Source organism: Rhinolophus sinicus, linkage group LG02 (genome assembly GCF_036562045.2).
Source record: "Rhinolophus sinicus isolate RSC01 linkage group LG02, ASM3656204v1, whole genome shotgun sequence".
Lineage (NCBI taxonomy): Eukaryota > Metazoa > Chordata > Mammalia > Chiroptera > Rhinolophidae > Rhinolophus > Rhinolophus sinicus.
This window is the reverse complement of record NC_133752.1, coordinates 92487681-92512341: the sequence shown is the minus strand read 5'-3', so window position 1 is coordinate 92512341 and position 24661 is coordinate 92487681. Positions and strand designations below refer to the sequence as shown.

Genomic DNA, 24661 nt, shown 5'->3' with positions numbered 1-24661 from the left:
CAATCCGCCATGCTAACTGTAATCCACTCTTGCTAGATCAGCCACCATCTTCTTGCTAGCCCACATTTTTTTTCTGCTAGCGTAGCCACGGAAGTTATATTAGTGTCCAATGGCTCACTGGTTACAGCTGACGGCCAACTAGCCACAGCTGATGGCCATCCAATCACAGTTGATGGCCATTTATTACCCGAGCGAGGACCTTTCCATGTGAGGGCGAGAGCCTGGAAACTGCACTCCTGGCTCTGTCCCCACAGGGAGCTTCAACAACAATCAATGAGATGTGTAATAAAGAAAAACAATCCCATCCATGTTCAAGGAACGATATGGCCTTCTTAAAATTATAAGGACCTCTTTGATATTGATACCAGTAATGGGCTTTAATGAAGAATAAGAGAATTTGAAATGCTGAAGAACAATCTGATTCAGACGTTTTAATTAGCCTGACTTGTCTATTATTTATGTAGTAGGGTCACTGAAGGACACTGTTACATAATTTTCAATTTATATGCTAATTCCAGGGTCAAACACTGATCAAGTTATGCCTTTCTACATAAAATAAACACAAATAATCTAATAACAATATAATATTATCTTAGATCCTTTCCATTGAACTCTCTCATATTTCTGCAATGTACAAAAATTTATTCAGCACTGTATGCTTGATACAGTATTTCATTCAAATCTTCAGAATTTAATAGGTTTACTGTGGACTGAAGATGGCTATTGCACCTGGGACTCAAGATAAATATTTAGATGCACTTCATAATTGTTAACAAATAGCTTAGCTACAAGAAAGAAAATTTAAGATGTTTTTAACAAAATCTTAAAATATCCTTGAGCAAAATCTGTAACGTTTTGTGTGATTTGGTTAAGTTAATTAATCTTTTGGAGGCATAGAGTCCTCATCTGACAAACAGAGACAGTGAAGTTCCTATGTGAATAACAGCTGTGTGAACATTAAATGAGATAATGCACGCAAAGTTTCCAATACGTGCTTGACATTGAATATTTTTTTAGTGCTAGCTTTCCCATTTTTTTTCCCTTGAATCCTGGCTACTTGCCATCTCAGAACCTTAATTTATTTATCTGTAAAATGGGTTCTTAGAAGGTTTAACTAACTAAGGTAAGATACATAAGGCTGGTAAAACTCCTTGACTGATAGATATTCAAAGTCCTAGTTCTACTTGCATGCATCCTAGGCCAGTATTCTTTCTACAGCAAAATGCTGCTTTGAGAAAACATTAATGATATTTTATATCATCATTTACTTTCTAAATAGAGTTATAAAATGACACCAATATTAATAGATAATATTATAATGGGCTGGGTACTCGTTTAATCACTTTGCAAGGATCAAGTCAATAGATTTTCACAATAATTCAATTGTATAGAAGAGGCACAGAGTGGTTAAGTAACTTGTCTCAGGTCACATAGCTGAGAAATAGTGGTTAAAAATTCAGACTGAGGCAATGATTCAAAGCCTCTCATGTTATATAGCCTCTAAGATATTGCTTTCCAATCAAAATGGTGATGAAAGAATGTTATCAAAGTGTGTGTTCTATACTTTTAAGGACATTTGAAGAATGGTTAAAATATTTATAAGTAGAGGTCTTGGAATAAGATAATATTTTTAGTTTAGAAACATCTGGAAGCTCACTGGATTTATTGTCAAAATCAACACAGTATTTAAGTTGCTTAATATGTTAAATAAATTATTTTAAAGATAATCTCACCAAATACTACACTATGTGCTAAAGAATAAAGCAGGATTGACATCTTCCAGAAGATGTACATTTTAAGTGGCTAAACATTCAAAAAATGATGATATAATTTTCCAATATATATTATAAAACACTCAAAATACCTTTATGTCAATAATGCATTTTACATTTTAAAATATTATGTATAGAAAACAATTAATTATTTCCATTTTTGACTGTATGAGATTTAAGTCACCTCATCTGACAGGAAATAGCTACAATGTATAATAAAATATTGAAATATATTTTAAATTCAAGACTCTTCAAAGCCAGAAATGAAATAAATTCAGCCAACAGGAAGTTTCTGTTGAAATCTTCAGATAACTTCATTGGCTTAGGGCGTACTCAGGACAGGGGAATTATTGGAAGCTCCCAGACAAAACTGGAAGCAACAGAGTAACCTACTGCATTAGAATCAATGAGAAGTAAACCTGTCTCTCAGAAAGGGTGGAAATGGTACATATATCATCTGAATCCAAAATTTATATGGAATCACAAAAGGTTAACAAGACCCAAGACACTCCTGAGAAAGAAGATCAAAATCAAGAGACTATGTACTTTAGATAACAAAATTTACTTAAACATCATGATAAATTACAATAAGATGGTGTAGAATGGCAGAGATAAACTAATACACCACAGAAACATAATTGAAGACTTAGAACTGAAAGTCATGTGTTTAGAAATCTGATTTTTGGCCTACATGGCAAGCACACTGGGAGGGGAAGAATGAACTTATCATCTATCAGCAACTTTCAGGCTGAGTTATGAGCACATCAGAGAGGATATAAAGATTTTGAAAAGGGGATAAAGGTACCAACTTTTAAGGAAATCAATTTCTAGCTCTCCATTTCCAAATATAAAGCTTCCTAAAAATTGGTGTGCCTGAGAAAGCACCCGTGACCATTCTGGTTCTCTTTTGCACATCCCCTTTCACAACCACACTCCATACTTTTTAGGAGACAGAGATTTGCATCTTTCCCTCTATTTGACATTCAAAAATACATATGGGCAAGTGGTGGCAGTTGAAATATGACATTTTTAGCTAATTTAAAGTCTCACCTCTTCTATTCCCTATTTTCAAGGAATGATTCATCCAGATGGAGAGGTTCGTGAGATGGAAGCCAAAAAAATTAGCATAAAACCATTTATCATACGTTATTTACTACTAACACAGTCATAACTAAAAATACAGCTATATTTTTAAATTAAGAAAGCTGAAGATATAAATACAAATGTAAATATGTTTTGATATCTTCAAGTTCTCATCAAAGTTGTCTTTGAATATTTGATACAAATTAGCATTGCTCACCGAAAGCTTGGGAGCATACACATCTACAGAAAAATCACAGTAGCTGAGGTACTCTTAGTAGCTGACATACTCTTAGTAGCTACAAGTTAAATATTTAACGCCTCAGAAAACGGACTCCCTGTAATGACATTACCGTGTTTCATGAATAAATATGATGGCAAAAGCCATTGTTCAATAGATTGTGTCAAAAATTATAGGAGATTTAAAAAAAAGACTATGCCTTAGAGCAAGAAAATTATGTTACTACTAAGATTATAGCAAACAAAGAAGAACTTGTTGAATTAGGACACTTTCACACAAGTATATTTGGATTTACAATAGGATTGGAATATATTTATAAATACACATATATTTATATTTTTTTGACAAAGCAGAAGTGTGGCCTGATTGCTCATATTCATCTCTTTACTCATTTAAAATATTGGTTCAAAACTCAATAGTCAAAAACCAAATATCTTGATTAAAAGATGAGCAAAGGGCTTGAATAGATATTTCTCCAAAAAAGATATACAGATGGCCAATAAGCACATGAAAAGATGCTCAGCATCACTAATTAAAATTAGGGAAATGCAAACCAAAACTGAAGTGAGATACCACCTCACACTCATTAGGATGGCTACTATAAAACAGCAATAACAATAACAAAAACCAACCAACCAAACAAAAAAACAGAAAAGTTTTAGTGAGAATATTGAGATACTGGAATGCCCTCAAAAACTTAAAAATATAATTACCAAATGATCCAGCAATTCTGCTTCTGGACATATATCAAAAAGAATCAAAAGCATGGACTCGAACAGATATGTAGCTTATATTCATAGCAGCATTATTTACCATAGTCAAAGGTGGACGCAACACAAGTGTTCACTGACAGATCAATGTATAAACAAAATGTGCTCTATACATACAATGGAATATCATTTAGACTTAAAAAGGAGATTTTTATATATGTTACAACATGGATGAACTTTTGATGATATTGTGCTAAGTGAAATAAGCCAATCACAAAAGGACAAACACTGCATGATTCTACTTATATGCAGTACCTAGTCAAATTCAAAGAGATAGAAAGTAGAATGGTGGTTGCCAAGACTTGGGAATGGGGGAAATGGGAAGTCTTATTTTAATGGATACAGAGTTTCAGTTTTGCAAGACGAAAAGAGTTATTTCATGCATGTTGGTGATGGTTCCACAACAGTGTAAATGTACTTAATGACATTGAACTGTACACTTAAAAATGATTGAGATGGTAAATTTTATGATGTTCTATTTTACCACAATTAAAAAATATATATTTGCTGATTGTCTACTGAGTTTTAGGCACTGATCTAGGAGCAGGTGTTACAGCATAGTCTGACTTTATTCTAAACTTCAATTTGGAAATATTTTTATTGATAAACAAGCTTTGGATGCTAAAATACTTACCCTTGATTTGCAGAGTATGAGACAGTGCCATTAAAATGGCAAATACTATTTTCTAGGAGATTAAGCTTGTATATTTTTTTCAAAAGACGTAAGGAATATGGGATCTTTATATTCAGTAATTATTGTAATTAGAAGTAGGCTGGCTGTCTTGTGGATGCATATTTACACATTTCTTGAGTTTAACAAATAAAGATAGGCTTATAACGATGAAAACTAAGTCTGGATTGACAATGAAACTGTGTTTACCAAACAGTACACATGACAGACATTTTCAAAACAATGAGTGAACTAAATCTGCATCTCCAAAGTTTTGATATAAATACGTCTGCATCATGTGATAAAATACTTATGTTATCAAAAATAATAAAGTTATATCAAAATTATTCGTATTTCAAACTGTCACATCTTTATGACTTAATTTGTGTAGAGTAACTTGGGAATCATTTTATTTTAATACTAAGATGAAAATATACATTTAAAATACTCTTTTATATGTATGATAAGGGCTCAAATAATAAAGGGCACATTATAATTATCTAAAACTTTATAAATTATGGGTGCTTGGACCCCAATCCAGAGATAATGATTTAACTGACCTGGAATGGGGCCTGGACAGAAATATTATTCTAAGCTCCCCAAGAGATGCTAGCGTGCAGCCAGAGTTGAGATCACTGAGGCATTTCACAAGAGGAAATAAACTTCTTTTTTTTTTTTTTTTAAATGAGAGAAGAAAGAAAGAAAAAGCAAAAGAAAGAGAGACAGAGAGGGAAGGACAGACTGGGGGAAGGATAGAAGGAAGAAAAACAATTTTTTGCCTTTTCAGAGAAATACATTTGTCATAGTGGGCTGTGGGCAACATTAGTGTCAGACCCAATGTGAAAAAAAGAGTATAAAATCAGGCACGAAATGGATTGATTTCTGGAAATGGACTTTCTGGGATCCTGGAAAACTGGAGATTGTGGGTTTTTCAGATCATAAACCCTGGGACCTCCATATGCCTTATCGAGCATATGTTCTCATTATGGTCTCTTATGGACATTCCACAGCTTATTAAGCCATTGAATCCAAAACTCAAAGAAGGCTGCCTTCCACTCAACTTCATTTCAATGTGCTTACAACAGTTAATATATACTGAGATAACTTTGACTCAATGACTCGACTCATAAAAATATATCTAGGCATAAAATTACATTAAAGATGACCTAGAAATATATTAACAAGGGAAAAAACAATAAAATTATTAATTTCCTAATATTTTCATTTCTTTTTTTATTAATTCAACCAACACATTTAGCTTTACTATAGAGTAAACAGATCTTTTAATACTTTGGACTATGGTTATATTTAAAGCAATTACAAACATGAAAGCATCACCCTGCCAAATGAATTCCTATGAGTCCTTGATAATCAGGATAATCACTTAATTTCACATTTTAGTTTCCACCAGTGTGAGACAATTAAAGAGAATTCTAATTAACTGTTAAAAAATAAACAAGTAAAATGAATACAGGGTGTTCCTTTAGTGCAAAGGACAACTGAATAAAAAGAAAATAGTACATTAAATAGTACATTACTAGGAAAGTAAATTGTGCCAGCATGTTATAAAGAAAAAAACAAAACAACCTTATGTGAACTTTGTTTGTTTTTTGTTTGTTTGTTTTTTTTTTGTTTGTTTGTTTGTTTTTTTGGTAAAGGACTAGGGAAGAAGGAACAACCAAAAATGTAAAGCATAATTAAAGTTAGGCAAAATCTGGTGATGAGGTAGTATGGTTCAAAGACATTTAAGACATAAAATGTAAAGATGGGAAAATATGAAGAATATTTAATCTTAGAATATTTCCTAAGTTTAGTGATAAAGGCAAACCTATAAAGTAAAACCTTGACTAAATTATATAAATTAGATGGAAAATATTTTCATTCAAAGTACTGTAAACAACATGAAAAAAATGAAAAGCAAGAAAAACCTATTTACAACATATTTTATAAAAGAGGATTTATATAATTAGTGAAGAAACAGCACTTCCAAATCCATACAAGAAAGCAAACAGCTCAATAGATATTTTTGGTAAGGAAATAATTGGGTGATTCTCAAAAGAAGAAATGTGTATGGACAATAAATTATAAGCATACTGGTTAAAAAAAGTTTAACCTCATTATTGATCATAGATGTAAATTAAAATACTACATCATTTCACCTACTGAATTAGGAAAATTTCCTTTTAAAAATTTAATGAAAGCCAGTGTTGGTGAGGATTTAAAAAATAAATTAATTTACCTAAACACAAGTGGGAAAGCAATCTTGATGGAAGTGGGAGAGTTTAAGAAAGGGTTAAGGTGTTAAATTATGGACACAGGGAAACATACCAAAGATTGAGAAGAACTAAGCAAGAAGCAACCTTAACAGAGAGAGTGTGGAGAAACGTACCAAAGAACATTGGGTGAAAAGTGCGGGTGGAAATTTACATATTTATATTTGGTCTTAATTGAAAACATATATCTAAGTCATAGTTTTGTAAACTCTTAGGCTGAGAAATTGCCTATTAGGAACTTGTGGCAGGTTATTTGTTCGTTAAACACATATCCATCCCCTTCCTCATCCTTAGTTTTGAATAAACACATTTCCTAGATTTCCTTATGATTTGATCATGTGACATAACTTTGGCCAATTAGTTATAAGTCAAATTGATATACACCAGCTTCAAGGAAACTTTTTAAAGGGCAGCTGGTAGGTGCTTTTTGCCTCTTTTTCCACCTTATTTTTTTTCCTACCATCTGGGAGATGACTGCACCTAAATCACTCATTGTGAACTATCATCTTCCCCACAATATTTCAAATAAGCCATCCTCCCTCTATTCCCACAGCATATGCTAGATCAATGCATTACTGCATTATTTTTTAACTACACCATTCGACTAGCCATCTATTGGAACAATTAACTTATCTGTGTAATACCCTTCAATACTTGTTTATGGAGGTATTGTGTTAGTATTAATATTTGTTGAATTAATACTATTCCAAGAATACATTTTCAATGAGCCAATAGTGGACTCGTTTACCCCATTCCCTTCATCTGATGACTCCCACTCATCCATATGGTCATCAAGGTGGGGGCCCAGTAGGCATGTTTGCACACCATGTCCCTGCCATCTGAATATAATTAACTTGTCAGAGGGTGGCCATTTGACCCAAGACTGGTCAATCGGAGTCTCCCACCAGAGAATTTAGAAATATAACTAATGAGTTTCTGTAACAATATGTTACAGTCTCTTCCTCTACTGTATGCTACAGTAGAGGAAGCTGGTTATATGGAGACAGGGAACTGAAACAGATGTGCAGAGGGAAGCAATTAAAAAAATAACACACACAGAAAGATGACAGCTCAAGTTTCCCCTTTTCAAACCTTGGTTTTAGATCCTTTCTGAAGCTGGACTGCTTTCCTGATCTTGGTTTTCCCGAGATTCCTCATATCCTCAAAAAAACTCCCTTTGTATTTGATGCCAGAGGCAATTAAACTAGACCTAATTAACCTAGAGATTTCCCATAAATTATCAATGTACAAAGACTAAAAGACCAAACAGTAAACTAGTTGAAAGAAATCCAAACCATGCTTGGTTTCTTTCGCTGAGCTCCTTCCTTACCTTTTAACCAACAATTTAAAATTCTGTATTTCTCATCTCCTCTGAGGCAAAATTCCAGATAACTTAGGTTCCTCGTTTTGTTCAAATACTTCAAGAACTCATTCTGTATAAAACATCATTCCCTCTGTAAAGGAGATCATGTATGTGCTGGGTCTAGTTTGACCTTGACACCCACTAGGTGTTCAGTATATATTAGTTTCCTTCCATTGTCTTGATTATCACATATCTAATTCATGTTTCCATTAAAACATGAAGTTTGCGTGCATCTGATCCATGGGGGAATTATGTCAATATAACACAGAAGTTGTGTTGATTCCCACATGATTTTTCCCACTACGATAATGTGCTACACCACCAAGGCACAACAGATGGAAACACTAAAACAGCTGAGCCCAGCCATCCTCAGTACAATGGGGGCTGTACTCCCAGCGATCTTTGCTCTGCTCCTCTACAAGCTCTTTCAGAAGTGCTTATGTGTTCTAAGGTTTTCCAACGTTTGGTCACTTTTCCCTTGTCTCTGTAATTCAACAACCCTTAAACTTTTTTATACCACTTTTTCATCAAGATTCCTTGCCTCCCACCTCACCCTTCTTTTTTTAGGTAAAGTGCTATATTTACCGAAAACTGCCTCTGTTTGTTAGAATTTTTAAATGCTTTAAGCTTCGCCAGTACTTTTGTTATGGTTGCTATTGTTTATTTCAGTGCTGTATAAATTAGTTACCTATGCTCTTCGTGGCTTGCCCCAACCCTATTTTCCCATAAGCCCTTTTTTTGTGTGATTGTTCAAAATATGAGGTTTTCCAGAAACTCATACATGCCTCTGTGTGTATGTGTGTGCGCATGTTCCATCAAATATAATAGAAAAGGAAACTAATATATACTGAACACCTGGCCCCGCCTTAATATTTGTACATGTATAAACACCTGTAGATTTTATTGAAACCTATTTCTTCATGTTTGATCCAACTGGATATAAATTCCTTGAGTTCCATACCTACTCATTTAAATACACCCAAGGGGAGTACTTGCATGTCTTACATATATTTGTTTCAGGGCTGAGGAATATATCTTTTAACTGTGTAATGAAAAATAAAAATAGATACATTGTAAGTTTAAAATGGGAAGTCTTACTGATAAACAATATTTATTTTGAATAGAAAATAATTAGTATAGTTCAGTAAAAATTGAAATGCCATATTGTCACAAATTCTCTATGCAATGGGTCTTGCTGACCCAGGTATTAAGTGTAGAAATGTTCATTGTAATTGGAACAAATTGTAATTAGAAATTACATAAATTGGAACTAATGTTAGCATTCAGATTTATGGTAGCCTTCATTAGGGATATTTCAAGGGCTATTTAAGGCTCACTAAAATGTATCCTAAAGTGATTATTTTTATTTAATATTATGAATGAAGTTATATCAATGTGCTTCGATTATAATCAAGTATAATCACATTAATTATAATATTATCATATCATATTATCATTATGATATGATTATAATTACATGTTAAAATGCAGACCATTGTGACAATGAAATGCAAATTTTATCAATTTTATTAAAAGATAAAGTAATATCTCATATTTTCTAGTTGTGTAATAAATGTTGACTTAAATATAATGTTAAAGTAATTAGATCCATTCATGGCTTTGATTTTCTAATTTAAAATAGCTGATTAAAAATATAATAATCTCCATTACATAGTCCTATTGTTTAAAATATGGGCATGGGACCGGGAATAAGAACCTATTCTCTGATTTTACAAGAAGGAAATAACTTAATGAAGAACAATGTTGTTGGTTACCCATGACAATAAGGTTTCTCTCCTGAGGCCTTTTTCAAATCAATTCAATCGATAGGGGGAAAAAACACTGAGTAAATGGGAGAGGTGTAGGGATGGGGGAAAAGGTAAAGGGATTAGAAAGTACAAATTAGTAGTCACAATATAGCCATGGGGATGTGAAAGACAGTTTGAGGAATATACTCAATAATGTTGTAAAGATTTTGTAGGGGGTCAGATGGGCAATTGTCTTATTAGGCAGAACACTTCATGGACTGATGCGCTATATACCTGAAGCTGAATAATACTCAGTGTCAACTATAATTAAATATATATAATATTAAGTTCTGACAATTAAGTTTGCAAACTTGCCACTGTGCACTTACATTGGCAGCTCTGCACAAATAGCTCGGTAAGGTTTCATAACCTTGGTATATCAGTGTCTCACAGCTGTGTTTGTGTCGACATGTGGTGGTGCCTTCCTGAGTGGTGTTCATTATTGTTGTTGCATGTTGTGTGTTTTTGTGTGCAATCATGAGAATGTCTGAGCTGGAATTAGAGCAATGAACAAACATTAAATTTCTTGTTAAACTTGGCCAGAGTGGAAGTGAAATCAGGGACATGTTAGTCCAAGTTTATGGGGATAATGCCATGAAGAAAACAGCAGTGTACAAATGGATGAAATGTTTTTTCTGAGGGGAGAGAATGCATCACTCATGAATAGAGGTTGGGGCAGCCAGTAACGAACAGAACTGATGAAAATATTGCAAAAATTCTTCAAACTGTGCATCAAAATTGTCAGCTGACAGTGAGAAGCATAGCAGATGAAGTAAACATCGATAGAGAAACAGTTAGGAAAATCTTAACTGAAAATCTTGGCATGAAAAAGGTGTGCACAAAAATGGTCCCGAAGGAGCTCACCAATGAGCAAAAGCAAAGGAGAGTTGAAGTTTGCCAAGACCTTTTGGAGAGGCAAGACGATGTTTTGGGCCATGTTACACAGGTGATGAAACATGGGTGTACCAATACGACCCTGAAACAAAGCATCGAAGTGCACAATGAAAGTCAGCCAATTCTACATGACCAAAAAAGTTTTGTCAGTCTAAATCAAGAGTCAAAACGATGTTGCTAACTTTTTTTGATATCAAAGGGACTATTCTTTATGAATTAGTACCAACTGGACAGTTAACCAAGTTTACTATTAATATTTGGAAGTGCTGAAAGGCTGTGTGAAAAAGTTAGATGACATGAACTTTTCACCAATAGTTCATGGCTCTTGCATCACGACAATGCACCAGCTCACACAACACTGTCTGTGAGGGAGTTTTTAGCCAGTAAATAAATAACTGTATTGGAACACCCTCCCTACTCATCTGATCTGGCCCCCAATGACTTCTTTCTTTACCCAAAGACAAAGTAAATATTGAAAGGAAGACATTTTGATGACAGTCAGGACATTAAGGGTAATACAATGACAGCTCTGATGGCCATTCCAGAAAAAGAGTTCCAAAACTGCTTTGAAGGGTGGACTAGGCGCTGGCGTCAGTGCATAGCTTCCCAAGGGGAGTACTTTGAAGGTGACCATAGTGATATTCGGCAATGAGGTATGTAGCACTTTTTCTAGGATGAAATCGTGAGCCTAATTGTGAGTCCTTGTATATATATATACATATATATATATAGTCATGAATGTGTAGTACAGCATAGGAAATAGAGTCAGTAGAATTGTGACAGCTATATATGATATCAGAGGGATAGTAGATTGGTGCAGGGGGTTATCATTTTGTGAGGAGTGTAGTGTCTAACTATTACATTGTTTTGTACACATGAAACTAATAATAAAAACAGTGCATTTTACAAAATAATAAATTTAATTAATTAATCCAAGTGAGGGCTATAGCTGGCAATGACTGAAAGTAGATAGTTGATACCACAAGAATTCTCTCCACTTCTTGGTTCTGAATTTTGCTTAGTATCAACTTTATTCTCCTGAGCTTTTTCCTCATAAGACTGGAGGCAGGGATGCTGGAAGTCTTTTTTGTTTTGTTTTGTTTTTAGTGTTTTTTTTAATGTATTTAGAGTTTAGAGTATTAGAATCTTTAAGGTAAGCATACTTCTTTCTTACATTTTCAGTTTGAAAAATACTGCCAACTATCAATAGCTTGGTTGTGATTTTTTGTTTGTTTATTAATTAAACAACCACAAGCGTCACAATATGACCTTAAAGAGAACAAATGTATTCACTTCCAAGGTTGCAATGCTAGACAACCCAATGTTAAATACAACTTTACATATCGTGTTTCCCCCAAAATAAGATCTAATCAGAAAATAAACCACAGCATGATTTTTCAGGAAGCTTATAATATAAAATAAGCCCTAATGTGTCTTTTGGAGCAAAAATTAATATAAGACCTGGTCTTATTTTCAGGGAAATACTCTAGGGCTTATTTTATATTATGAGCATCCTGAAAAATCATGCTGGGGCTTATTTTCTAGTTAGATCTTATTTTCGGGGAAACAGGATATATATATATATATATATATATATATATATATATATATATATATATATATATAAACACACACATTAATATATACACACACATCACACAGTATGACTCTTTAATAGACCTAACTGCAAATAATGTTTCTCTATGTAATATAGGAAACTACATGATATCATTATTCTTCCCTTTTGATGAAAAATCAAAATTTCTGACTCAATAAAAATCAGTTAACTTTCTTTGATTGAAAAATCAAAATGACTCATTTTTTGCATCAATATAGGTATGTATTTAGCAAAATACGCATTATACATGACATGTCATTGATATGTAAATTAGAAGAGGAAATATAATCAGGATATATATTAATTTTAATAAATGTTTTTAAATATGACAACACCTTTTGTTAATCAATGAAAGATATTCTCAAAAATGTAAGGTGGTCATTTTAGTAAATAAATAAATAAAGTTTAAATTGAAGTAACAGGCTTATTTAAAAATATGAATTGGCTTTAAATAAAGAATATATTTAACAAATTACATCAATTCTGGGCAGAAGTTTTTAGCTTTAGGTATAAAAGGTGCATTGCAGTTTATATGAAAATTTAGAATAAAAATAGTCATATGTAGTCAGATAAAGAAACTGCTGACCTGGATTGAGTTCAAGTTGTGTAACATTTCTACATAAGATTTATTTTCTTCTCCTTCCCTCCCCTAACTGAAAAATTTTCTGAGTCCAAAATAAAATAAGTCCGTAGCAATGAGGGTTGGTTAAACATTATTATTTTTTTAAAACAGGATTTACAATATTTTAAAATATTTCAACTAGTATTACTAAAATGCTCCATTGTTAGGAACACTAGTGATACATCTGTAGTTTTTCAAGAGCATTTGAAATTATTGACAAAGTTGATATAACATTGTGTGACTGTTTTTACTGCCCAGGTATTCATGATTTTAGTAATATTCTATGCTGTTATGACTAAATATGGTTGTCTCTGTGCCATTAAGCATCAGTAAGGAAATCAACCTGGCTGGTATTATTCAGTGTAATCCCTGGGTATCTTACCAGAGAAGACATAAGGATTAAATTAAATATTGTTGTGATGATGATAATGATAATCATATCTAACATTTATTGAGTAGTTACCATGAAGAGTTACTGTTCAAATCTCTTGGCACATAGTCACTTGCTAAATCTTCACAATTACCTATAACGTACTGTGTTTCCCCGAAAATAAGACCTAGCCGGACAATCAGTTCTAATGCATCTTTTGGAGCATAAATTAATATAAGACCCTGTCGTATTTTACTATAATATAAGACCGGGTCTAATATAATATAATATAGCATAGCATAGCATAGCATAGCATAGCATAGCATAGCATAGCATAGCATAGCATAGCATAGCATAGCATAGCATAGCATAGCATAGCATAGCATAGCATAGCATAGCATAGCATAGCATAGCATAGCATAGCATAGCATAGCATAGCATAGCATAGCATAATATACTTATACTATATAAGACCAGGTCTTATATTAATTTTGCTCCAAAAGACACTTTAGCGCTGATTTTCTGGCTCGGTATTATTTTTGGAGAAACAGGGTAGGTTCTATTTTTATTGCTATAAAGAAACTGAGGCACTGAGTAGATTCGTACTTATTCAAGGTCACACAGCAAGTAAGTGGCAGAGTCAGGATTTAACCTGGGAAGTCTGATCCAGGGTTTTCTTACTTAACTAACCCCTGTGCTGTGAGAAGATCCCCCTTCAGGCCTTTCTGATGACAAAGCTGCGTATGAGGATGCCTCGCTACCTCCCTTCCCTCATATTCTTCTGCCCCAGCAATGTGCTCCCCTCCCAGCAAACCTGCCTCCCTGGCCCTGAGGTCTGGAGTGCCCTTCCCCGAGATCTTTGCATGGCTGCCTTTTATTTCATGTAAGCTTTTGCTCAACTGTAATCTTCAAAGAGACTGTACTGACCACTGCAACCAGGTTAATCATTCTCTACCGTTTTCACGCTAGTTCATTCACAGCACCTATCACTACGTGACGCAATATTACCTACTACTTCATTTATTGTCTGCGTCTGCCACCAGAATGTAACCCAAGGAAGGCAGAAACGTGCTCTGTTCTGAATTTTCACATATATAACAAGGTCTGAATAAATGGTTTCTATTAATTCATCCATCTGTCTGTCTATCTGTCCCTCTATCCATCCATTCATCTATCCATCCATCTTCCCCTTCTTCCATCATGTATGCATCCTTGCATTATCCAATGTTACATATTATCTGGCCATTAGTTATTAAAAATAGAAGTCCCTTTTAATTATCTCATTAGTGTGAGATATTTAATTATTATTTTTTCTATTGACTACTACCTTTCTTTTTCTTTTCTGACAATATTTAAAAGAAAATTGTAAAAGATCTAAATGCAACACTTGGAACACTCATATGTTGAGAAGAAATACAGCTTTTTATCTAGACTAAGAGAAGATGGTAACTTTTGAAATTAAACTCCACAGGGTTCTGTTTATAGATTTATGTGCTCGTGAACTTTGTACACAGCAATCGCTGTTTTGTGATCTCCCAAGTTCAATTCGAATCCAGAGTGATGCTGCACTGAAATCATTATCATCAAGCCACTATTTTTCACTCCAGATCAATTACTGTTTAAAGGACACTTAGGAGTCCTACATACAGTTGTTAAGGGGGGGAAATGAAAGGCATGAAAGTGGTTGTAATAAAAAAGAAGTCTTTTCAAGCTATCTGTGAAGACAATGTACTAGGCCTCTAAAATTATAATGACATCGGCTTCTCTTTATTCCCAAGGTATTTCCTTCCTTTCACATTTAGGATTATTTGGGGGGCATGATGTGTTTTGATTTGCATGAATATAGAGGGAAACAGAGTAGCTATTGTGCTACGGTCTATTTAGAAGATTTTATTGACTTTTGGAAGTATTTTCTATTTCCTAAATTATTTCATTTTCCCCTGAACTGAAAACTGGTTATCATTCAAATGGATGTTCTATATTTTTCAGTGTAAAAGGCAACATCTTACACCATTATTGGCTCCCACCTGAAGCACCAGGTTTACCACTGTCTTGGAGACTGTTCACAGGGCAGTCCTGGAAATTTAAGACACAGAGGACACATGGGGAAGGACAGGAAATGCCGAGAGTCAAGAAAGGGGCATGAAAAGAGAAAATGGAAAATAAATAAAGCCAAACACTGTGAAGCACATGCATTTCAGCCCTGCCCTGTGGAGATGTGCACAGAATGGCAGCACAGAGCCTTCCACAGCCGAGGCCATCAATAAATGTTTGCTGAGCGTGTGAAAGGAACAGAACCAGATCTTAAATGTTGATAGAAAAAGTATTGTGACTAAAATAATGTCAAGTCTTTTGCTGTTGTTGTTGATTTACAGTTTTAGCCAACAGGCTTTCAGTGCTTACTATATCTCATGCATTCTTCAAAGCACTTTATATAAAGTAAATTATTTAATCCTTGTCAGAAATTTAGGAGATGGAAGCAGTGTTGGTATCATTTTATAGCAGAGAAAAATGAGACAAAGAAAGGTTATGCCTAAAACCACAGAACAGGTAGCAAGTAGGTAAACCAGGATTTACACCTAGTGGTCTCCTTTGCAGGACTGACATAAATGCTATTTAGCATTAATAAATAGTAAACTCATTAAGAATCAGGCAAATGATTATACTTAATTAATGACTGTACTTAATAAATCATATTCTGATTGAAATTGAGTAGGCATTTAAATTTAGAATCGACATGTTTATAATTACAATGATGGAATAGTCCTTTCCTTTCTACATAAGTTATCTTCCTACTCCTCTGCTCTATAGAATGCTGGTTGCATTTTATAAGATTTTTGTACAACCCATTTTTAAATCAACTTGAGTTTAAAAAGAGGAGATATTAATTTCATAATCCGTCAGCTATTTTTCTATAAATAAGCTACTGGGGTACTTGTTAACTTGTCTAAAAAATAATATATGCTTCTTAATGTGTCCCCAGGCAGACCTAAGAATATGTCTATTCTTTGGCTTCATTTTTCTTTTGGGGAAAAAATACAATAAATTTGATAGTAAACTGAAGATAGCACCAGAATGAAAAGAAATTAAAAAAAGAATATATCTGGCTTTATGTTGGCCACATACTAAATATTACCTAATAAATTGAGTTGTACATTTTTGAATGGAAAGTAAAAAGTAAATATGAAGCTCAAATAACTTTATTTGCAGGTGAAGTAGATAACTACCAAAAATACATCTCAGATATATCCTTTACCTTCTTCCACTTTTACTCTTAATCAATTTTAAACTTTGCTCTCAAGTATTCTGAAATTATAAAAATATGCATAGCTTTCAGAGTTGTCAGGTAATCCTAGGAAAATCTCAGAAATCGTCTATTATGATCCTGTCATTTTGCAAATGAAGAAACTGAGGCTCTAAAAGGACATGACCAACATTGCATGATTAGTGTCAAAACCCTGAAAAGGGTTGTATGTCTGCAGAATCTAAATCAATCAGTAAAAACATAAGGTGACTTGCTTTTTGGGATTTCCTGGCTCATTTCACCTCTGCCACTCTGATGTGGTCTCTTTCCTTCATTTGTCCCTGGTCTGCTTGATTTTGATTCCACTCCCACTAGTGTTTCTATTGGGTTGTTCATTTTTTGTATTGGTATGGAACATGGGCTGCTGTCCTGGAAAGGAAACCCGGTGTATCCATTTTGAGAGTTCATAGTTTCTAAACTTCTCCAGGTCCACAGACCTTCCACGGACCCTTTAGGCCCACTCATTCTCAAAGTGGATAAAACCCCTCTCATTATCAAACCATCTGACCTGTTTTTCAGTGAGTTTCTATTGGCTCTATTGTGATTCTCCTGCCTTCTCTATTATAGACATAAATATCACACAAGTCCTGTGGCCGTTGGCAGTTTGTCCCGATTAGCTTGTACATTGGGTTTTGTAGGGATGAATTTCCAGTGAATTTTGCTGTATATGTTTTGCATGGCATATTGACTGTGCTAACTAAATGCTCAGACTGTTTTGATGTGAGGACTTCAGAAAATCCAAAAGCTATTGTGCCACTACCACTACCATCTCTCCAGAATTCTCATTTCTTTTTTTATTTTAACAGCTTTACTGTTTATAATTTACATTGCGTAAGTTAGTCCATGTGAAGTTGACAATTTAATGGTTTCAGTATACTTATGAAGTTGTGCAACATTCACCATAAAAATTTAGAATATTTCATTAATCCATAGAGAAACCCCATATTCATTAACAGTCATTCCCCACCCCATATTCCTTCAGCCTTATGTAGCCACTAATCTACTTTCTGTCTCTACACATCTGCTATTCTGGACATTTTATATAAATGATATCATACAATCTCTGGTCTTTTGTGATTGGCAGAACATTAAATCATTTGTTAAGTTCTTCATTGCAAATGGGAAACAGCAACAATTCCATGATAGATTTTATAGTGATTTAATTGCATATGATTTGAAGTTGGTTTTCTAATACAGAGTGATAAGGTACTATATAAAATATAGCATAGTTAATAATAATGATAATTATAAAAATGTATAAGACATAAATTTTACTATTTTCTAAGAGTATTCTAAGCACTTCATATATATCAACGTATTTAATATTCACAGAAATCTATGATGGAAGTACCATTATTATCATCCCCATTTTATGGATGAAGAAACTGAGGCAAACTGAAATAAAGAAACTCACCCAAGCTAGTCAGTGGTAATGCCAGATTCCATGCCCAGATAGTTTCACTCAGGACTCCTTGTTCTTAACCACTATTCTAGGGTGCCTCTTGGATTTTTCAATGTTTCATCAACTATTATTCTCTTCTTCTAAATTACTATAGCAGAAAACAACTAAGGGTAACTTATATTCTAAGCTTCTTATTGTCCATAGTTCACAGCACTGATATTTTATTGGTATGTAATTTAAAACTAAGGAATCATTGTTTTTATTTTTTTTAGTTCCATATATAGTCTTTCCACCATATATATATATATATATATCATATATATATATATATGATATATATATATATACACACATATATATATATACATATATATACATATGTTTTGCTTTTTATCTATCTTGACTAGAACATAATTTAAAAATCCTCGTTATTTGTAGTAGGCTGGGTTATTAAAAACCGATGGTTACTTTTTCCTAAAATACACTTAATCTACAATTGACTATATTCACTGAAATTGACCACAGTTTGCCCCTTTCTTATTTATGACATAGAAAGAACTATAGCCTTAAAAATAGTTTATCATTACATATAAGATACTAAAGTATTACTTAGTAAGCTCAGTATTGGATTGAATTTAACAAAATTAATTATAATCATGTAAATTTTCGCAGGACTTTAAGAGAAAGAGGAGAAGAAACCATGCAAACTTCTACATGAACCCTGGTAAAGTTGAAAAAATAACTTTCAGTTTTCTTCTGTCCTGAATCAACCCATCTGGGAATCATTCTGCTTCCTTTGAGAGTACAGGAATCTCTCTTGTTTAATAAAAGCTTCTCTCTTTCTCAATCTTAGAAAAAGTTTTGAAGAACTTTTTTCAAGTTGCCAGAATCATTTGTAGATTAAGGGACTAACTACAACAGAAATTTAGCATATTATTAGGAAAGTTACTAGAAAAGAGCTGAAGAAGCATATTCCCACTTCCAAGAGACCTTTTCATAATTATTTGTTTAGAACCCCACTTTCTGTTACCCAGGCGTCCTCTCCCAAACATCCCCAAGCATAAACCCTGTCTCCTGCTTGACATAGATACCTGGAGCTCTGCGCTCCCTAGGTCATCTGGTGTGCATGAATTCTGATTTTATGTAACAAATTCCTGGAAACATCATGGGGAAAATCAGATTCTAAAGGACTGACTTCTAAGCAGAATCCTTTGAAGCAGCGCTGGTCATAAAAAGAGCAGATTATTATAACACCACTAAAAAGCAAAGTCACATTTTTGACTGCCTCGGTGAAGTCATGTTTTAATATGAGAGAAACAATAAAATTAAATAACATTCGAGTTTAGCTCTCAGTTGCAGGGGCTTGCCTCCAAGTGAATCAGTGTAGAAAACCGCAGAAGGCATATCTTTCATTGGCAGTATATATCACAGAGCACTAATTTGGAAATCAGATGGAATAATTCCTCAGAAAGAACTTTGCCAATTGTGAAAATGCACAAATGCATTTTTAATTATTTTTGACATTTTTCTGGGTATTTTGGTAAGAAAATGTAAGTATAGTTATACTTCACATTTAGAAGCATGGTAAATAGCAAATTTTTTTCAAGTTACTGTTCACTTGCTAATGTAGCATTTTAAAACTCCTATACAAAGCTCTCAAGTTCTACTTGAAGTATACCTGGATGAACTTATTTATCTTAAATTCACTAACTGCTAGCTTTCTAACCCTGTTTTACTGGTTCATTTTAAATTAATCTAAACTAGATAAATGTACATAAATATTAGGCCTACACTTTAAAGTGTGTTGTAAATAAATTCAAAGGAGGACACTTCTGCAATGTTAGAAAGGGGATGGCATTGAAGGAAGAGAGAAATTATTTGTGCCATTGAAGGATGGAGAAAATATCATCGCTTAACATGTAACTGTAAGTGCAACAATTATGAAATTATCTCTTTTAATTGATTTTTATCTATGTACAACAGAAGAACATTTTGAAAACATCAAATAAAGATAAAATGGCTAGATTATAAGTGTACTTCCAAATGGAAGTGCTTTCCAGAAACTTACCGGTTGTGCAGTTTTTAAATTCAATGTCATCAATGGCAGCTCCTCCTCCTAGATCCCTTGTTCTGATCCCTTGAAATATAACTTCAAAATTCCTTAACTTTCCTAGCAGGATGACTGCCTTTTGCCAATGATCACCAGAGTTCTGCTCACTTTCTTGCCATACTTTTGATAGTCCTTCCTCAGTCTGAAATTTTAAAAGTTTGTATTAGGGAAATAATTAAGCACAAAAGAAGGAAAACAAAAAACAACAAAAAAAACTTACAATAGAAGTATTTGATCAGTGAAAACTGATTTAAAAAAAAACATTGGAACTGATTAGCCATGATATACTTTACCTCATCAGAACAAAGACATACTAATCTGACATTTTTTCCAAAAGTAAAATTAGCAGAAGTAGCAATAAACTTGCTTTGGTATTTTCAGAGACACCATTAGAATGTGTCCTGCTCAGTAAAATCCACCTCTCCCTACATGGACATAAAATTCATCATATCTGATGGAATCTGAACCGTTTACAGAGGCCCTGGGTTTACAGCTTTGGATATGCCCCCAAACTTCTACTCATATTCTTTAATTATTGAAATTGTACTTTCCCTCAAAGAAATAACTTACATGAGGAAAGGGAGAAACAGATGAAAGGAGGAATATGTGGGAGAAATCATATATCTCTAATGGATAAAGGCATTGTGGAATGAAGCGAGTATGAAGCAAAAGTGATAATTTCTAAATTCAGTCAGATTTCAAACATTAGATTATTCTGTTATTTTGACTATTTAAAAATCTATTATAGGGGCCGGCCCAGTAGCTCAGGCGGTTAGAGCTCCATGCTCCTAACTCCTAAGGCTGCTGGTTCGATTCCCACATGGCCCAGTGGGTTCTCAACCACAAGGTGTCCAGTTTAATTCCTCGAGTCTCACAAGGGATGGTGGGCTCTGCCCCCTGAAACTAAGATTGAACATGGCACCTTGAGCTGAGCTGCCGCTGAGCTCCCAGATGGCTCAGTTGGTTGCAGTGTGTCCTCTCAGCCACAAGGCTGCCGGTTCGACTCCCACAAGGGATGGTGGGCTGTGCCCCCTGCAACTAGCAACGGCAACTGGACCTCGAGCTGAGCTGTGCCCTCCACAACTAAGACTGAAAGGACAACAACCTGAAGCTGAAAGGCACCCTCCACAACTAAGATTGAAAGGACAACAACTTGACTTGGAAAAAAAGTCCTGGAAGTACACACTGTTCCCCAATAAAGTCCTGTTCCCCTGCCCCAATAATAATAAAAAAAAAAAATCTTAAAAAAAAAATTATAATATGATTATTATGTGAGTATCAACTATAAGTATTGCTATACCAAATTCTTCAATTGTAAAGAAAAATCAGTTTTCTAAAAATCTTATGTAAATATCTCCTTTAGATGTCTAAGGTCGGCGTAGTAGTAGTACAGTATTATGACATATGAATAGTCCCACTATAACATAACATGACATGACATGACATGTAACATAACCCTAATGACCAAATAAAAATGACACCTACAGTAATACAGAATATAAACCAGTTGAGCACAAGGAAAAAGCTTAGATTGTATATATTGTTATTTGCTATTCTGAGTCTAACTCATCCTGGGAATTACGTGTTCAATAAATCACAATGATGAAAAGACAGCAATGAAAAATAAATAAATAAATAAATAAATACATGAATATATATATATATATATATATATATATATATATATATATATATATATATTTATAATTTAATATATATATTATAATAAATATATAAATATAAATATATATAAGCATTATATTTGTTTAGCCACAAATAATTAATACTTTAGGTTCCAGTATTATGTTTCCATGATGAATTCACAAGAAAGCCTTTTTCTCTAAAATCTGTAATCAAAACAATGGAATAGAGGGGAGTATTTAGCTGACTGGCATCCAGAAAAATCAAGGGAGATGTTCCTACAGATTTATAGCATACAACTGTGACTTTTTAGAAATATAGGCTAAAGGAAAAAAGAGAAATATCTGAAGTGGGGACCCAAACGATTTGTGCATTCACAGTTTCATGCTTTTAGGGAACTAATGTTAGGAAATATGGCTGATGCCTTGTTCTGCTGAGGGTAACACAGATCGATCAAGTGGTTCTTCCTCTGCTGAATTACAGAGAGGGAAAGTGGAACTACATAACAGTTAATCTAAAATTAACTTTGCAAAACAACCAACAGTTTATACTTAGATCATTCAACATCCTTTCCAAAACAACAACAAATCTTTACAACCAGAGACTCAAGTAACTTCTGTGTTAAGGAGGATGAAAAATTCACACCTAATTAATGGAATTTTATGTCTTTCTGATAACTAAAAAGAGAATCTTTTTTCAAGGGTAGTCTTTGACTCACAGTGATGTCTTAGTAATTTGGAATCAAAGGAATGATTAGTTAAATTAAAGATGAAAGTAGAAGGGGTCTGTCTGACACATTGCTATGGAACAGGCATGGATATTGATAAAGTCTGTCTTAATTTACAAACTTAATTCACTTTGCTAATTTTTTCCTTTAATCTGCTTCTGCAGTTTTTAGAGCAACTCATCAACTATGCCAAGCCTCACAGGGTTTTCAACAAACGTCATCAAAGAAGGTTGCTTGATCACTTTAATCAATAAAATGAGAACCACTTCTTAAATCTTGCAACTGGCCTTTTCATAAAATGATATTTGAATAATATATTCATTGTCATTTTATGTGGTAAGAAAACAAGGGTGAGTTCTTTTGAAAACCAACCATGGATCAACCTAGTGATGGATTATTATAGAACATCATTCTAATATATTTGCTATTGTTGCACTTTGAATATAACATATCAAATCTTATCCCCATAATTATCAAAACCATTCATCCAGATGTGGATTTATACAGATGTATTCATTTATTGACTCATACATCCAGTCATTCACTTATTTAGCAAACATCTGATGCTCACGCAATGACACATACTATGTTAGACACCAGGAATAAAAAGGTGAAAAGAAAGGGCAACTACCCTGGATTGGTAATGATTTAATATAGGAGAGAGTTATAAAAGGATATCTCTATAAAATTACTATGGAAATAGAAAACAGAGCAACTTTTTAAAAAGTGGTTATACACTGATCCCTAAATTTTTGTTTCACATACATTGGTGCTTTATTTATTTACTTAATACTCTGATTTCAATTCTTTCTGAACTGAAAAAGAGAAAAATCTCTATTCGAACTCATGTCTTTACCACTGTCTGAGACTGTATCTCTTGCATTCGTGTGGATGTTAAATCACAAACCTAAGGCAATGACTGTATGAAAAGTGATTAACTACAGTAACAATTAAAATATATATTAATACAATAATGGTTAAATTACAAAAATTGAGAAAAAATACTCTCTTCTCATAATTTTTTACCCAACTTTTAATTGATTTCCCATGTATTATGCACATGGAAGCTTTATCTTATATAATGCATATGTATTTTAGCAGTGTGTTTGTCTCCATACTTTATGCCAGTCTTTCCCTTTTGGGTCATGTAAAGAAATACTAAAAAGATAGAGCCACTTTCAGTTGTAGATATTTATTAATAAGGTACTTTACAGCCACTTGGAATTTCAGTTTCACATGTTTGAGGTGAATATATAACTTTTCTTCAAGTTATTAGTCATTTTTTCCAAAACCAATTGATCAGCAACTCTTTTCTCCAGCTCTTTTCTCTTTCTCATATTTTGAATCTGTTTCCAGAGTTTCTGTGTCAGTCTCTGATCTCTATTCCTTCATCAATGTCATACGTATGAAGTCACTATATTTTCTTCTTCTGGGAAGTTGAGTGGACTTATTTTCCATATTTCTCCTGCTAAAAATAACTAAGCCCCCTGGACATTATATATAGATTTATATAAACATAGAGATTCTGACAAGCTAGGGAGCTTGGGTCTCAACATGACAAGGTGGTGAATCTCCTAAATTTTATTTTTGTATTGTATATCCCAAAACGGGCATGAGAACCTGGCAACTGGAAGTTCAACAGGCATGGGCTGGTCTCTCCAGCCAAAGGACCAGGAAAATGGAAGTCTAGCAAGAAAGAAAACATTTTGGTAATAATTGTTCTACAACAGCCAAACACCAAGACCCCTCCTCCCAAGTGTATTCAATAAAGGAAAGCTAAAAGAATTTGTCTCCAGGAGACCTAAACAAAACAATGGCTAGAGAAGCTTCTATGAACAGAAAGGAAATGTAAAAGAAGGAATCTTCGGACATCAGGGAGGAGGAAAAAACGTGAGTTATATGATAAACACATAATTTAGAAAATTCATTATGTGTGATGATTCAGGAAAAAATTAAAACACTTTCTAACATAGTTCTAAATGTATGTACAAGACAT

The 24661-nt window shown here is 33.7% G+C and overlaps 1 protein-coding gene across 1 annotated transcript in view; it reads right to left on the bottom strand.

Moving 5' to 3' along the window:
• MALRD1 (MAM and LDL receptor class A domain containing 1) overlaps positions 1–24661 on the bottom strand; it is a 541690-nt gene that overhangs the window by 191749 nt on the left and 325280 nt on the right. The window contains exon 29 of the mRNA XM_074324842.1: positions 20256–20439. Within this exon, the coding sequence (XP_074180943.1) occupies positions 20256–20439 (184 nt within the window). The remainder of the gene's footprint in view (positions 1–20255; positions 20440–24661) is intronic.